Source organism: Camponotus vicinus, unplaced genomic scaffold (genome assembly GCF_025532165.1).
Source record: "Camponotus vicinus isolate PSW18456_S1 unplaced genomic scaffold, iyCamVici1.0 SCAF_11, whole genome shotgun sequence".
In the NCBI taxonomy this organism is placed as follows: Eukaryota; Metazoa; Arthropoda; class Insecta; order Hymenoptera; family Formicidae; genus Camponotus; species Camponotus vicinus.
The window spans coordinates 1959981-1975625 of NW_028141947.1; the positions used below are offsets into that span (position 1 = coordinate 1959981).

Genomic DNA, 15645 nt, shown 5'->3' on the forward strand with positions numbered 1-15645 from the left:
AAGGATTTATTTTATCCTGCAATTCATATTTGCACTGATGTTTTTATATCCTTATTTACATGAAGTAATGCAAAGTGTAAATTATATTTATAATTATAATATATAAATAATTATAATTAAATTATGTTATATTATAATTAAATTAAATATAAATTATATTCATAATTATAATATATAAATAATTATAATTAAATTATGTTGTATTATATAAATAATTATAATTATATTAAATGAGAAAGTATCTGCAATATATTTAACATTATATTATTAATGTACTGAAAATGTATTATCTAATTTAAATTGTATTCTGATTTATTTTTTAAATTGTATTTTATTTATACTATATTTATAACTCTTATTTATAACTCTATTTGTTAATATTTATTAATTATATTATCTTGAATCAAATTTTTATTATAGGTATAATATAGATAGGTATAATATTATATATAAATAATATATAATATTATATATAATAATGCATATTAATATTTAAATAACATCTAAAATTAAAAATTTAAAGCATATTACAATTCTTTAATATTTATATATATAATAACAACTTTATGTATATATATATATATATATATATATATATATAAATTGTTGTTATAAATTTAATATGTATTATTAATATTTTAAATATATATTATTAATTGTGTTTAAAACTTATAATCTTTGTAAATTTCATATAATCATTGATTTTTATAATAAATCACATGGCACAATTTTCTTATACATCTACATGTCTATTTCTCTATACTTCTTACATATTTAAAGAAATGTAACATATATACACTCGCGCGCATTCGTGCAAATATTTACACACGCACGCACTAATGCACACAAAATAATTTGCGCCTACTATATAAGCAAATAGCGATATTTTTAAGTAAAAAATAGATTCTATAGTCATGAACTACTTTCTTCTATAATTTATGACAATATTAATTATAACGATAGAAATTATCAAATTTAATTCACTTGATGTCATATAAAAGTCACAGCTTTCTGTTAGAGTGATATACGATTTGTACATACAATTCGTGAACCGCTAGTAATGTATGTGGTTATATAGTATCCGATTTCAATCTGAGTTCAAATTACGGATGTTTGTTTAAACAACGGTGTCAATTATAAATTTATTTAATAAGTTTCTGTTTTCTGATGCATCATAAAATATGAATAATTTACGATATTTAAATTATTTGTCAAAGAATATTATGTGTTTGTTTAGTTCTCCTCGGTTTAAGTTTAGTTTTATGTCATATATCATATAGTATTATCATTTATATGGCAGTATTGAACCTAGATCAAAATTAAAGATAAAAAGTGATGACATGACGACTTAAGTGACAGATTATTAGCACGTACTGTTGTATTAAAACGATCTGGGAAATCATGTAGAGTAATACGTGTAAGAAATTATGCAATTTAAAATATTAAATATCTATTTAGAGTACAAATAAAAAAATTGATTGTGCATAATAATTTTATGATCAATTATTTTGGATTTTATGCTTTATAAATGATAGATAAAATGTTAGTTTTTGTGTGCATGGTCATATCTTTTATCAATAACTTTTTAATAAACAATGAGCGATAGCAAATTTTTTGCTCGAGACTATATTCTTCTAACAACATGGTCAATGATTTTTGCGAGGGTTTACCTTATGCCAATATTTATGCTTTTATTTATTTTCATCAAAATCATTATCCTAAGTATTCTTGTAAAGATACTAGCCGGCGCTTGTTGTTTATTAAAAAGTTATTAGCAAAGAAAGTATGTGAAGAAAGTTATTTTATAAGAAATAAATAGTAAATTAATGTAATGAATCTCTCAGAAAATGATACATAAATATTTAGAAATATAAAAATAATAATTTTCTAAGTTAATTATTTTTCAAAATCATTGAAAGTGCACATAGTATACATACAGCTCAATATTTTTGTATTCTTTTGTTTACTAATCTAAATTATTTCTTTGTAAGCATAGAATCGTAGTTTTGTCACTAAAAGAATTGGAAGATTTTATTTTTTGACAGTGTGGCATTGCTCGTTCATGAACATGTCATTGTCTATGAGGTCGTAAACGTATGGTGTCACGAAATATTAGAAGTCACTGACACCACGAGGCCAAGCAAACAAAAGATTGGTGCATTTGAGATAGGTGAACCTTGACAGACGGTTCCTCGTTAAAACGGTTATCTCGTATTTGTTTCCAAATGTGTGTGTATGACGTCTGTTAAGCTGGCACAGCCACTTTAGCAAAATCGAATAAAATTTACATATAAATTTAGTTCTCTTTTGTTGCTAATTTGTTGCTCTATTCCCGATTTTGTTGCTCCAGCCGATTCGGAGAAAATAGTGGCTGTGCTAACTATAGATTAAAGTTAGCACAGCCACAAAAAAAAATTTTTAAAAACAAAAAACCGATATATTTCTTTAGTTCTAATTTGTTGCTAATTAGTTGCTCTATTCCCGATTTTTTTGCACCACTTTTAAGCTCCCAAAATACCGCCCCTAAAGTTACCCCATATTAAAAAAGTATTATGAAATTGAGAATTAATCAGATATCTCGATCGATAACGTTTCAATGATTTTGTTGCTCGTCATTTTTAATGTATCCGATTTTATTGCTCCATGTTTGACTTAGAAAAATCGACTCGGACGAGTGGCTGTGCTAGCTTGCCTACAAGAATAAAGTATATTAATGCGATTAACTGCTGCTATTATTTCGATCTTAAAATGTTCCCCTAATTTGTTGCTCTCTAAATATGTAATATCGAATTTGTTGCTTAACGTTTGACTTAGAAAAATCGACTCGGACGAGTGGCTGTGCCAGCTTGCCTACAAGAGTAAAGTATATTAATGCAACTAATTGCTGCTATTATTTCGGTCTTAAAATGTTCCCCTAATTTGTTGCTCTCAAAATATGTAATATCGAATTTGTTGCTCAACATTTGACTTAGAAATAATAGCAGCAGTTAATCGCATTAATATACTTTAGTCTTGTAGGCAAGTTAGCACAGCCACTCGTCCCAGTCGATTTTTCTAAGTCAAATGTTGAGCAATAAATTCGATATTACATATTTAGGGAGCAACAAATTAGGGGAACATTTTAAGACCAAAATAATAGCAGCAGTTAATCGCATTAATATACTTTACTCTTGTAGGCAAGCTAGCACAGCCACTCGTCCGAGTCGATTTTTCTAAGTTAAACATGGAGCAATAAAATCGGATTCATTAAAAATGACGAGCAACAAAATCATTGAAACGTTATCGATCGAGATATCTGATTAATTCTCAATTTCATAATACTTTTTTAATATGGGGTAACTTTAGGGGCGGTATTTTGGGAGCTTAAAAGTGGTGCAAAAAAATCGGGAATAGAGCAACTAATCAGCAACAAATTAGAACTAAAGAAATATATCGGTTTTTTGTTTTAAAAAATTTTTTTTTGTGGCTGTGCTAACTTTAATCTATAGTTAGCACAACCACTATTTTCTCCGAATCGGCTGGAGCAACAAAATCGGGAATAGAGCAACAAATTAGCAACAAAAGAGCACTAAATTTATATGTAAGTTTTATTCGATTGTGCTAAAGTGGCTGTGCCAGCTTAATAGACGTTAATTCTTCGTCGTCGTAATTCAATCGACTTTATGTTGGCTCTCCGATTATTTTTTTTATTGAGTGATCTATTTTCATTTTCCCTCTTTGAGATTTCTTTATTTAATGCCGAATATTTTAATAGTTCCTAAAATCAATTTTATTAGAAAATACAGATTTATTACTGCAGGATTTATTACTTTTAGGATTTCAATCAAAATTTCTATTTACCTGGATTGTTTTCATGAACCGGCAAGACAATTTTTTCGTTGTCAACAAGGCTTCGTCGAATAATGTGATTATTATCTACATATAATAATATAAATTTTAGTAGAATACTATATTCTTTTTAATAATGAAACAAATATTAAATATATATATATTGCACCTGTTACTGGATAGAAGTAAAAATTATTATCAATAAACAACCGGGGAAAAGCTTCCGCACAACCATGAGACGGAATGTTCTCTTCATTAATAATTGTTTCATATTCCACAAGTATGTACAATAGCTATCTGAAAATTCCATGAAATTATCGCAATTTCGACAATCTTTACTCTTCTGTATATCATCACATTAACCTTAAAGTTATATAGTAAAACATAAATAAATAAAATAATTCATAATCAAAAGTACGCGATTAAAAAAAATAAAAAAATAAATATATTTATTAAGAATATATATGTTTACTAATAAAAGTTATATATTTACACACACACACACACACACACACGCATATATATATATATATACATATTAATTATGAAAATAAATAATAATTAATAAATTAATAAATAACAATTAATAAATTAATAACTAAACTAAATCATTAATAATTAATAAATATAAAAAAATCTGTATTTATTTATTAATTTATAGTACTTACATCTTGCAGTTCCATATTCAAACTCATTTTCACAAATCATTGCACGAAAAAATGTCGCTAAAAGTTGGATTGAATTTAACTTTTTAGCGGTATCGCTAGCGACAAAAACAGCAAACAAAGTGGAGGAAAATTCGGTCACGTGACCACTCATCGCTGCGACAAGGAACACCATGAAATTATACCTTTAAACAAACCGAATATGCAAGTTTATTTATTTATTTGTTTCGTACATTATTCGATATACACTTTAATATTATTTTTACATTGCAATCACATTGTGTATTAAGGTTAAACCATTAATGTAATTTCTCTGTGCTTTAGTGAAACTTCTAACCTAAAGCTATATGATAAATTGCACTTCATTAAATTTAATTGTAATCATACATAATTTATACATATTGTTATTATGAAAAATATTTGAATTATCTCTTTTTCTTTCTCTCTCTCTCTGTCTCTGTCTCACTCACACACACACACACACACACACACACACACGTTGTTAAGCTTATATATTTTACTTATTATTTTTTTTCTTTTTCGAAAAGTTTTATTTTCAATTATTTCTTCCTTTCCCTATTTGTCTATATTTTTGTCATATGTTATGATTCAACTCTTTTCCATTTTTACATGAAATATTATTTTGCATGCGCCATTAAGTTGTTTTTATGTAATTCTCACACAAACGAATAGATAATTCAACGTATATTCTATGATCAGAATCATACGGATATGTTCGAAAACTAATTATTCGTTTGAACAGCATGACATTATAATACAGTCAAATAATTATCGTTGTTACATTTTCATCAAAGCAGAACCGCAAAAATCTATATAATCGTAGATAAAAATATGTTCGAGCTATAATCCAATATTCTCTTCGCATATTGTAACGGTGTAATTATAGTTGTAAAAAATGGAATTGTGTGTTTTGATGATTGCATTATATCGTGAAATATATGTAGAGATATTTTGTTAATAATATATGTATATCAAAATATATGTACTTAATAATGCAATAATTATTACTTGCTAATACTCACATAACTCATATATTTATATTAATGTGTAACATATTTATGATGTAATGTAGTGGATAATAATATAGTACAAATTATAATTTTAATATAACATAAAATTATTAATGTTTTATATAATAAAACACTTTACGTATAATTAATATTATAAATTGCTATACATATAATTAATATTTAAATATGTTTGTATGTATATGCAAATTAGTGCGTAATATTAATATATATTTTTAATATTTTAAATGGTATAAAAATTATTCTTTATAAATGTGTTTTATTAATGTACTGTTAATGTTTAATTTAATAATAAATTATGTAGCACAATTCCTGGAGCATGCTATCTCTATAATATTTCTATTCTACATTATGAATAAAAAACCTTTCTCAATTTAAATTTAAAATTTTGCTTCGTTATAAGAAAGACATGATTATTAATTTGATCGATTTGAGAAATTTCCTGTTGTTTTTATTCATAAATCCAAATAAATTTGAAAGAACTGGTGAACAAAAATCTAATAAATAATATTTATTTATTCGATTTATTAGATTTATATTCTCCTATATACGATACTGTAATATTATACTCTAGTATGAATAAGTTACGTTTTTTCGTTAACTTGTTCAAAGACAATAGTAGATATGGGCCACTATGGTGCGTCAAAACAAACCCCCACCACTCGGCCCCTGGCGCCGTGGGCGTGGCCAGGTGAAGTGGAGGGAGGCGTTCTGATTGGTGGAAACAATGCCCCACCTCCCGAAGTCTCGATTTTGATTGGCTTGAACCATAGTGGCCCAGAGTTTGATTGGCTTGCATCATAGTGGTCCAGAGTTTGATTGGCTCGCACCATAGTGGCCCAGACCTGCGATTGGTCGACGCCGGCTGTGTCGCCAATTTATCAAATTTTTATTTCCCTACCTCCGCGGTACTAGACTCGAAGAAGCAATCCTCCTCCCACTCCAGCCCTGGCCCACCTGTATAGGGTTCCGAGTCAAATTCCCGTTACCTAGCCCTTAGTCGCTCTCGCTACGTCTTGGCAGAACGAACCCCCCCCCACCTACCGACTTTCGGAGGGTAGCCGGCGGTATATATCTCGAGGAAACAATCCTTACCTCCCCACTCCGTCTCGGGGCCCGCAATGGAATATCGAAACAAGCCCCCTCCGCTCGAACGGTTCATGACGCACTTTATCGGAAAAAGAGACAAAGCATCTCGGTAGGAGACAATAATTATTATAATTATTATAATTATTATAATTAGACTACATTGCACTACAGAGGTAAAAAGATGAACATGCGGATGATTGAACGCGTGGCGGGGGTGTTATAAAGGAAGAAGGGAAAAGTTAAAAGTATTAAACACGAATTAAGATAAAATATTTTTACATTTATTAATATTTTTCAAAACCAGCCATTTTTTAATAAAATTTTTGCTTATTATTAATATACAGAAATATATACAAAGAAGAATTATATTTATATTGTTATAAATTTTACATTTTTCTTATGCTACTTACAATATTTATAATTCTATTTTTTAAAATAAAATCGGAAAATGCGCGACTTTTATTTAAAAAAGAAAAAGTCACCCAAGAAATAAGAATATTGTTATACCGCCACATATCCGTATGGTAGCGAATATCTGCTATTGATAAATCTACGCTTTACTAATACCGGCGCACATATTTTTGTTTCACTTCGCGTAACAATTTCATAAAACGCCGTACGTCGAATCGCATTAAAGCGTAGATTTATCGAAGTTTCGTTATTTTCTTCTTCTTCGTTTTCCTGTGTGTCTTTTTCTCTCACTAATAGTAGCTTTTTTATAGCATTAAAATTAATTCGTCGCGAGTTCTCGTAATTGAGAGTAATACCCTTAACTTTACAAGTTTCGTGAGTATTACCCTCCGGTGTTCGCACGATGTAGGCGTAAAATTTCGGGCCCTCGGACACGAACGCCTCGATATAGCCGCTACCGCGGCCGTAGCTTTCGAGTTCATCCGTCATGTCGCCTAGAAAATTTCCCGTAGGCGGCATGTATTCGTTCGAATCACCGGTGCTTATAAAAATACACGAATCCGTATCGTAATATAATACACGACGATCTAAACGTTCTAGGTACTCGTACAATTTTAAACGCGCTAGTGCAGTCGTATACGCTGCTATCATGGCGTTTGTATCGGCGAGGGAACGAGAGCCTCTTGTCGCAGTCGCCACGAAACATACATTACCTCGTCATTCACGGGTAATATGTCGGTTATCTCGTATTCGGCGCTCGTTAGTAATGTCGCGAAACGTTGTTGTGTTTTTACGATTTCGGTAGTCGGCAAATTGGATCGTTGACCGAATTTTCCCCAGAATGAATTTAAGCACAGTTTCGCAACCGAGCGTAAACCAGGATTCCGCGCGATGTTTCGCTTATCAAGAACGATACCCTCAGTTTTTTCATATCGTCGTTTTCCCCGCATTCGCTCGGCCAACCACTGGCTTCCTGTTTAAGCTGTAAAAACGTATTAATATATTCGGCGAACAATCCACCTTGCCGCGACGCACGATCGTATTGGCTAACTCTATATTGCCAAATTTCGCTTACCGACGTTACGAGATAACCTTTCTCGACGGCCTTGCGTAATTCGCAGGTTACCCAGGTACCCTTGAATTCACGCTCGCTATCATTATGAGTGCACGGTGTCTGAGAAAATGTTTCGCAGCAACTACGACATAACGCGAAGAGTAATTTTCCTCGTACGCGATGCGGAAGTACGGGGTGAAATAAATCACGAGGAGGGAGTACTCTACAGCGTATGAGGCCTTCGAGCGAGTCGAAATTATAATTCGGTGACCTTCCGACTAACGCGCTACATTCATCGCCGACGTAAATTGACGGATGACCGATCGGAAAAGTGCCCGTCTTCAATACAAACGGGTATAAAGAGCATACGTCGACGTAGCGTATTTTTTCCGTACCTGTGACTTCGTATTGAGTTGCGATATTTCCCGTACGCCCACTGAAAAACGCGTCGCGAGGATCGAGCGGAGGTGTTTCTACCATCGGATGGTTCGCGAGAAAATCATACATTACGCGATTGTCGCGCATTTCTTGGTCGAAGGCACTCTCCCACTTTTCCGACACTATGTATCCCCGCTGACGAAGGCGCCATGAAACTGCGAGAGTTCGTTCATATCGCGAATTTAATGTATCTCCGCGATCCTCCCCCGACGAAAGCGCTTTATCGCGATTTACAGGGAAACAAGTTGGACATCCGTGCCAAAAGCAACCGTGAAATTGCAACACGTGACGCTACGTCCTTCCCGCAACAGACGTTTCGAAATAACCATCGACGAGCGTACCCTCGATCGTGCGATATTCCCGCGCACGCCCCGCGTGATTTATACGACGGTCGAGTTCGCGCTCCATCCATATCAGCCATTGTAAGGCTTTACGCGAATGATTGCTCGCGCATCTGTATCCCCCCGTAGGAATAATGCCTATCGTATCGGCTTGCAAAAAGTTTTTCCGGAAAACCGCCATGCAGGTCGAAGCAATAGTTGTACATTCCTCGAACGGGCATACATTTCCGCGATCTAGGAAAATTTTTCTAAACGCTACGCACGCTCGTCGAAGAATATCAACATCGTTACGACAATAGTGCACTATCTCGCGTTGGAAGTCGAACACGGTATTTTTTCCCCTCATTTCGGTATGCCATGTGAGAAAGCGTTCGCGCTCTTGCGATTTCATGCTATCCGGAGAATAATATTGTACATCGGGTAACGGTCCGACGTACGTTTGATTTTCGATAGTATTAAATAAATGCGGAAAAATGCCCTTATCCTCAGTATCCTTTAGCCCGAAAGCCTTAGGTAATTCGGATAAGCGCATCGGCATATAATTAACGCTATCGATGAATTTTGTATGTCCCGCGGTTAAAAGAATAATTTTTGTGCCGTTTAAAATTACTTTCGGTTTAATATCCCTACAATTTTCCACGATATATTTCAAAATAAATTGCGCGTCGAACGCTTTCGCATTATGCGCTATACAAATTATGTGTTTAAAATATTTTAGCGGACGCGTAACAAAATCTACAAACTGTTTAACCGGATCGCGTTGAAATACGAACTCACGCACCCCGCACCGACTACACCACGCGGACATGTTATTTTCCCCCACGCATCCTTCGCAAATCTGCTGCGCGACGCATAGCGTCGGAATATGTTTTTTTATATTTCCCGTTCCTTCGACCGTCTCGTCCTGTCGCGTTTCGAAATCGTAAAATACGAAAGCCACACGTCCCTTTCCGCGTTCATATGCACGCTCGTTCTTTTCCACGTTATCGCATATGTTCCGTGCTTCTTCTTCTTCTCCCGTGTTAGATATATCTTCCTCATCCGGTACCGTCGCTGATGAAGATGGCCCGGCGGAGGAAATATCGACACGTTGACGAAGAGGTTGCATATAACACATATGATTGCGCGGTTGTTGTGAACGGCATAATTTGCAATAAGAAACGCCGCATTCGTGTTTTAAATTCGATTTAACGATACGACCGCAACTGTCGCAAAATCGCACGGTGCTACAAACATTAACGCATGTTCTACCGTCGTACGATTTGTCGCTACGATGACGCTCGAAACATCCTACACCGTAAAATAACCGATTGCACGCGTCGCATTTTATTTCGGTGTAAGTGGAATCGCACGGCGGTACGGATAAACATCGCGGGCATTTATTTAAACACCGGTGACTATTAGGCCTATCATTTCGAAAGCCTACATTACACGCTACACAATAATCGCGAGTACCAGCGGCGGCTTTTAAATTTAAAATAGGATTATAATGTTGCGAATCCTCGCAATACGCGATATTTAATCGCCGTGAGGACTCGCGTCCGAGAGAAGTGAGTATTTCGGTTCCGTCATACAACGGTTTTTCGCCACGACCGAAAGTATTAAAATTATACACAACAATCGCGATATTGTCTGCGGCGAAAGAACGTTGGAAACGTTCGATTTCGCGAATTCCACAACCCTCTTCCGGTATTACGACACCGGCATTTTTCGTTAATTGCAATGCACATTCGCGTTGTAACGAAGAATGCGGATATCTTATCGCGTTCCATTTCTCATGCAGCTCGCCTGTACGGATATTACCGCGCTCGCTATAAGTTTGAGCTACTACGAGGGCTCGAGGGAAGCACAGGTTATCCGAATTATTAATTTCGACTATCGAACGTTTCCCGACATCCCCGCGTGTGTCGCGCGACGCGACCGCGACCTAAAGGCATCGAGACATTATAAACCCGTATGTTAAATTGGTCGGCGATATCGAGACCACCGGCGCTCTGTGCTAACGAACTCACAAGTCTTCAAATGTCCTCGTAACTCAAATCACGCGCCGGACGAAAAGATATACCCGCAGGACCATGCGATAAATTCGGCGAATCAAACGATAATCCTACGTAATCGCTCGGTTCACATGAATTTAACGCATACGCGTGAATTTCGCGAAACGCGTTTTCTAACGAGTGATATATATCGTTGCCTTCAGTCAACGGACGTATCGCGAAACTCGCTTCTCTACCGATTACCCGGAATCTTCTAAATTGTCGCGCATTTTCCGATATTAAATTTACAAAATTAAAATTATTATTTCCGACCTGTTGGTGAAGTTGTTGCTGCTGCTGCTGATGTTGCTGTTGTTGTTGCTGTTGTTGTTGTTGTTGCTGTTGCTGCTGGTACTCATGCTCCTCCTCCTCGTCCTCTTCACCCTCCTCGGTCTCGGATGAAATATTTTCCGAGCGGGGTAACTCGGCTACCTCCCCCTCAGTCTCATCCTCTTCCGCTTCTTCTTCCTCATTGGTGTGGGAGAGCGCTGAATTTTGTTGGCCGTCAACACCACCTCCGTATTGTACTGTTAAAAAACCGTATAAATTATAAATACTATTTTTGTTATTTTTATTATTTTAATATTTTTATACTCGAATGTAATCCGTACTATAAATATTATAATACAACGAAATAATCTCACCTTTTTAGCAATATTTGTTGTTTTTTATTCCGCTACTAATATTCTGGGGAATAGCTAATCCCCCAGCGACGAGTTTCTAAAGAAAAATTAAGAATTTGGATTAAATTCGAGCATAAAAATATATCGAGAAATAAATTATTAAAGTTACCTTCTCTGGAGGGAGCGTATATATTTTCCTCTTCTTCCTCTCTCACAGTCTCTTCTTCTTCTTCTTCTTCTTCTTCTTCCAGCACTATCACTTCTTCCTCTTCCTGCACTTCTTCTTCTTCCCCACTCTCTTCTGGCTCTTCTTCGTTAATCTCCACTCTCTCGCGCTCCTCCATCTCTCGCGGAAATTCTAATAATATTTTAAGATTCGAATATTTAATATTATAGAAACAAAATTTAAAACAGTTCTAAAATTATTTTTATATTTGAATTTTCGTTTTAGCCTATTTTTTACATAATCATCATCTTTACCCGGCGAGAACACTTCGCTATCAGGGCTACTGATTGCATATGTGATGTCGTCAGCGTTCATGTTTTCCTCGTCATCGTCGTCGTCAAGAACGACAACGGGAATCGCCGGATTTTCCTCGAGTAATCGCGGTCTTCCTGAAATGTAGAATATTTTTTATTAGTATTGATTATTTTTATTACTACCGAACATTCTATCCGAGAAAAATTAGCACTCGTTTTCATTACGTGCAAAACTTACGCGAAGGACCTGCCTCGGGTTCTTCCTCTGCGCGGCGTCTACGTGAAGGTCGCACTATCGCTGTTCTCGCGAGATTATTGTTTCCTGTGATTAATTAGTAATTAAATATTTAACTTTATAATCGCGATTTTTCGTATTTTTTCTTTGAAAGCAAAAATAAATAAAATAAGTAAAATAATTACCCGTCGACTGGATCCTACTGTAGTTTTGAAGTAGGTAGGTTATATGTCCACCTACATCTTCCTCTTCTTCATATTTTTCATCTTCGCTCAAGGCTCTTCGTGCACTAATTATTTCGCCGGCAATATTTAGTAATTTCGCGTCGCCGCCGAAATGCCCCAATTTATATAAAATTGCAAGCAATGTATCGGAGCAGGCACACGCGAAATTCGAAAATACGCTGTAATTATGTTCACTTGTTTCCGTTAATTTGGAAATGTAGCTCGCGGAATTTATCTTTGGAGATAAACTCGCAGCCAACTTTGCACAACTCGATATCAAATTTTTATTACACGCCATTTTTTTTCTTAAAGGAATAACACGCGAGTGAAAATCGTACAAGTTTCCTCGGGCAAAGAAAATCTCGAAAATGCTTATATTCGGTTAAGCATTGTCCATTTTATATATTTTCCTCCCCACTCAAAAAGGAAAATCAAACAAACTTTTAGCGCACGGAGTCCATAAAAAATGTAGAAGTTTGAAATTTCTTGTAGTCGTATATACCGTATTGTAATTATATTTTTCACCGTAGCGCGAATAATCTATTTCATTTCTTATTTTGTTTTTCGAGAAAGCAACTGACGCTAAACATTTTGCTAATTACCTTAATTAAGTAATGGTTTACGCATATGATTTCTTAAAAACTAGGCGTAATAAAAAAAAAATTTGTAATTATTTTATTTGTCAAAGATTTTTATTTTGCGTCGACCATAGCTATTGCACGAATATAATAAATTTTTAAAATTATTTGTTTCTTTATAAGAAAAAATACACGTTTAATGCTAATAATAATAATAATACACGACGTGTTGCTGCGTGTTCGCAGTAAAGGACAGAAGGAGATATCGGGAAATATGTTGAAAACGTAGTAAAAAGTACTCTGTGAATTTTTTTTTTAAGAAAAACTTGTTATGTTATTTATTATATTTTATCGATGTACATTTATTTATTGGTTTTCATAAAATTTTCGTTTTTGTAAAATCGCACGAGAAATTTCATTAAATTTAAGCGAAAGTATCTCTACAAATATAATGCTGAAATATACATCTAAAAATGTTAAATTATTAATTTGAGTTCGAACACTTTGTTCGATTTGTTCATAATTTCCTTTAATTGTGAGTTTTATAATTTCGCAATCTATGTACGATGAGGGAAGTTTTAATTCTATTTCGTTTATTATATAGTTAGCACATGTATTGACAGTATCAACGATATTAATTAATTGCGACAAATGCGTATCTATGCATTTTATAATATTTTCCAAGCCGAGGAAAGTAACTTTCTGCATCACGATAGCGGTGTTATAAGTTTTTCGTTTCTTCGACGGAGGTTGTTCTTCCTTCTCGACATTACTCGCGGAATATTCGTTGGTTTCCTTGTATGCCACTAGAATAGCCCTCGAGCCATAAGCGCTGGTAAAGTTGATGGTGATATTGTTAATAATAATCGGATTTATTCCTCCCGTTCTTTTTTGATCGTCGTTCAAATACTGTCTCATATGTTCCATGCAGGATTGAAATTGCTGCCACGTGTCGGAGTCGAGACAAATCCCATCGGCATTATTGCTCGTTAATTTAACAATTGGAACAAAACAGTCTTCCTTCGTCGATTGCAATCCCACTTGTATCTTCTTAGTGAAGGATGAATTAAGTCCGTATGTTGTTGATAGCAACAAATGTCGGTTTCTTCCACCGTTGCCGATTTTATTGTCTCCATTTCCCGGCTCCTTAATATCGCAAACATGCGAGGATTTCACAAAACTGGCTATTTCCATTACTATTAACCACTCGAAACAAACTCGAAAAATGTACTGTGCAAAAAATAATCACAACAACAACGTTAGCGTATTTGCGTAGAATTTTTCTTCTTCGCTCGAGACTTAACTTCTGTTAACGACGAAATTCGAATGAATACACGGTTTATCCTCGCGCTTATATTACTGCTTCTCCCACCTAAAAAAAATCTAAGCAAAAAGAGTGGAGGGAAATAATATGGGCAGAAGTGAGCATAAATGCGTATTCAAACAAAATATTTTACAATAATCAAAGAAAAATACCGAGAAACTTCTATAAACGTTTCTAGAAACTTCTAAAAATTTTCTCTAAGCTATATCTCGAGTGATTCACCACGGGAAAAATATTTAGGGGATGTTTTATTAAGGAAGATTCGAATGATAAATTTATAGATATTACGGGCGGGGGTATATCTGAATGTTTAATTTAAAAAAAATGTGAAATCTTATCAGATTTCTTAGTCGATACGGTATATATGCTGTTTCAGCATGAGAAAAAAATAGGTTGAGGATTTAGGATGAGGGTTTCTCTAGGGTAGATTCAAGGTGAGAATATTTTCCATATCTTCCTAAATTATTTGGAAACAGAATTGTTTTCTTAATCACTATTGCAAATATAGCGGGGATATTTTAAAATGAAAACCATTGACGGTTATCTTAAGATGAGATTATTTTATTGAATGTCTCTAGTTTTTTAACGTGTGTTTAGGGTTTTAAGAATCTCTAGATATTATTATTATATCACGGGGGGATAGTGTTTGTCTGAGTCAGCTATCGGTTGATTCATAAAATACGAGTATGTACAGGTATTTTGTAATTTAGGCGATACATCGATTTAAAATATATTTTCCAGAATTTAAGCATTTTATTTTTACTATAAGCGTATATGGAGAATCAATTATAAGCTCATTAGCGTTGGTGCTCGCGAAAGTCGCCGATGCGAGCCTACCCTCGCGCGAATACGCTTACTCGCGGTCGCGCGTCGTGTATCATCTAATCAGCGGTGCTTTCCGCTCGCACGCGTAACAGAGAACGCTAGCGCGAGCACGTGGCCGGCGAGGATGGGGCCCCACGCGAATAAGCTTATTTTCTTCTTACATTCCTGTATAATATTCGAGAAGCATGCGCATTTTTTTCTTTCTTAGATTATTGTTGTTATATATCGTCGTTTACTTTTTTATTTATGAGATTGTTCCTAAACGCGAAATCGATTATTTTGTGTAATGGACGTGCGCTGGAAACATCCTTGGACGTCGATCGTCTGCGGTCCTGCGGGATGCGGGAAAACAATTTTCGTGAAAACATTTCTTCGACATTTATCCCGCATGTCCGATGTCCGATTCGAGAGAATTTTATTTTATTACGCCGAGTGGCAAGATGCG

The 15645-nt window shown here is 34.6% G+C and overlaps 1 protein-coding gene and 1 long non-coding RNA gene across 2 annotated transcripts; both read right to left on the bottom strand.

Annotated features, from left to right (window-relative positions):
* Positions 1-7689: 7689 nt before the first annotated feature.
* On the bottom strand, positions 7690-10952 carry LOC145961734 (uncharacterized). The gene is made up of 5 exons (XM_083082189.1): positions 10941-10952; positions 8876-10802; positions 8319-8689; positions 8063-8216; positions 7690-8015 (listed from the first exon to the last, which is right to left on the bottom strand). Exons 1-5 carry the CDS (start codon positions 10950-10952, stop codon positions 7690-7692), a joined length of 2790 nt encoding a protein of 929 aa, XP_082938315.1.
* Positions 10953-11262: 310 nt separating this feature from the next.
* Positions 11263-11795, bottom strand: LOC145961993 (uncharacterized). Its single transcript, XR_014435772.1, has 3 exons — positions 11704-11795; positions 11556-11631; positions 11263-11438 (listed from the first exon to the last, which is right to left on the bottom strand). It is a non-coding gene; the product is annotated as an uncharacterized LOC145961993 (long non-coding RNA).
* Positions 11796-15645: the final 3850 nt, after the last annotated feature.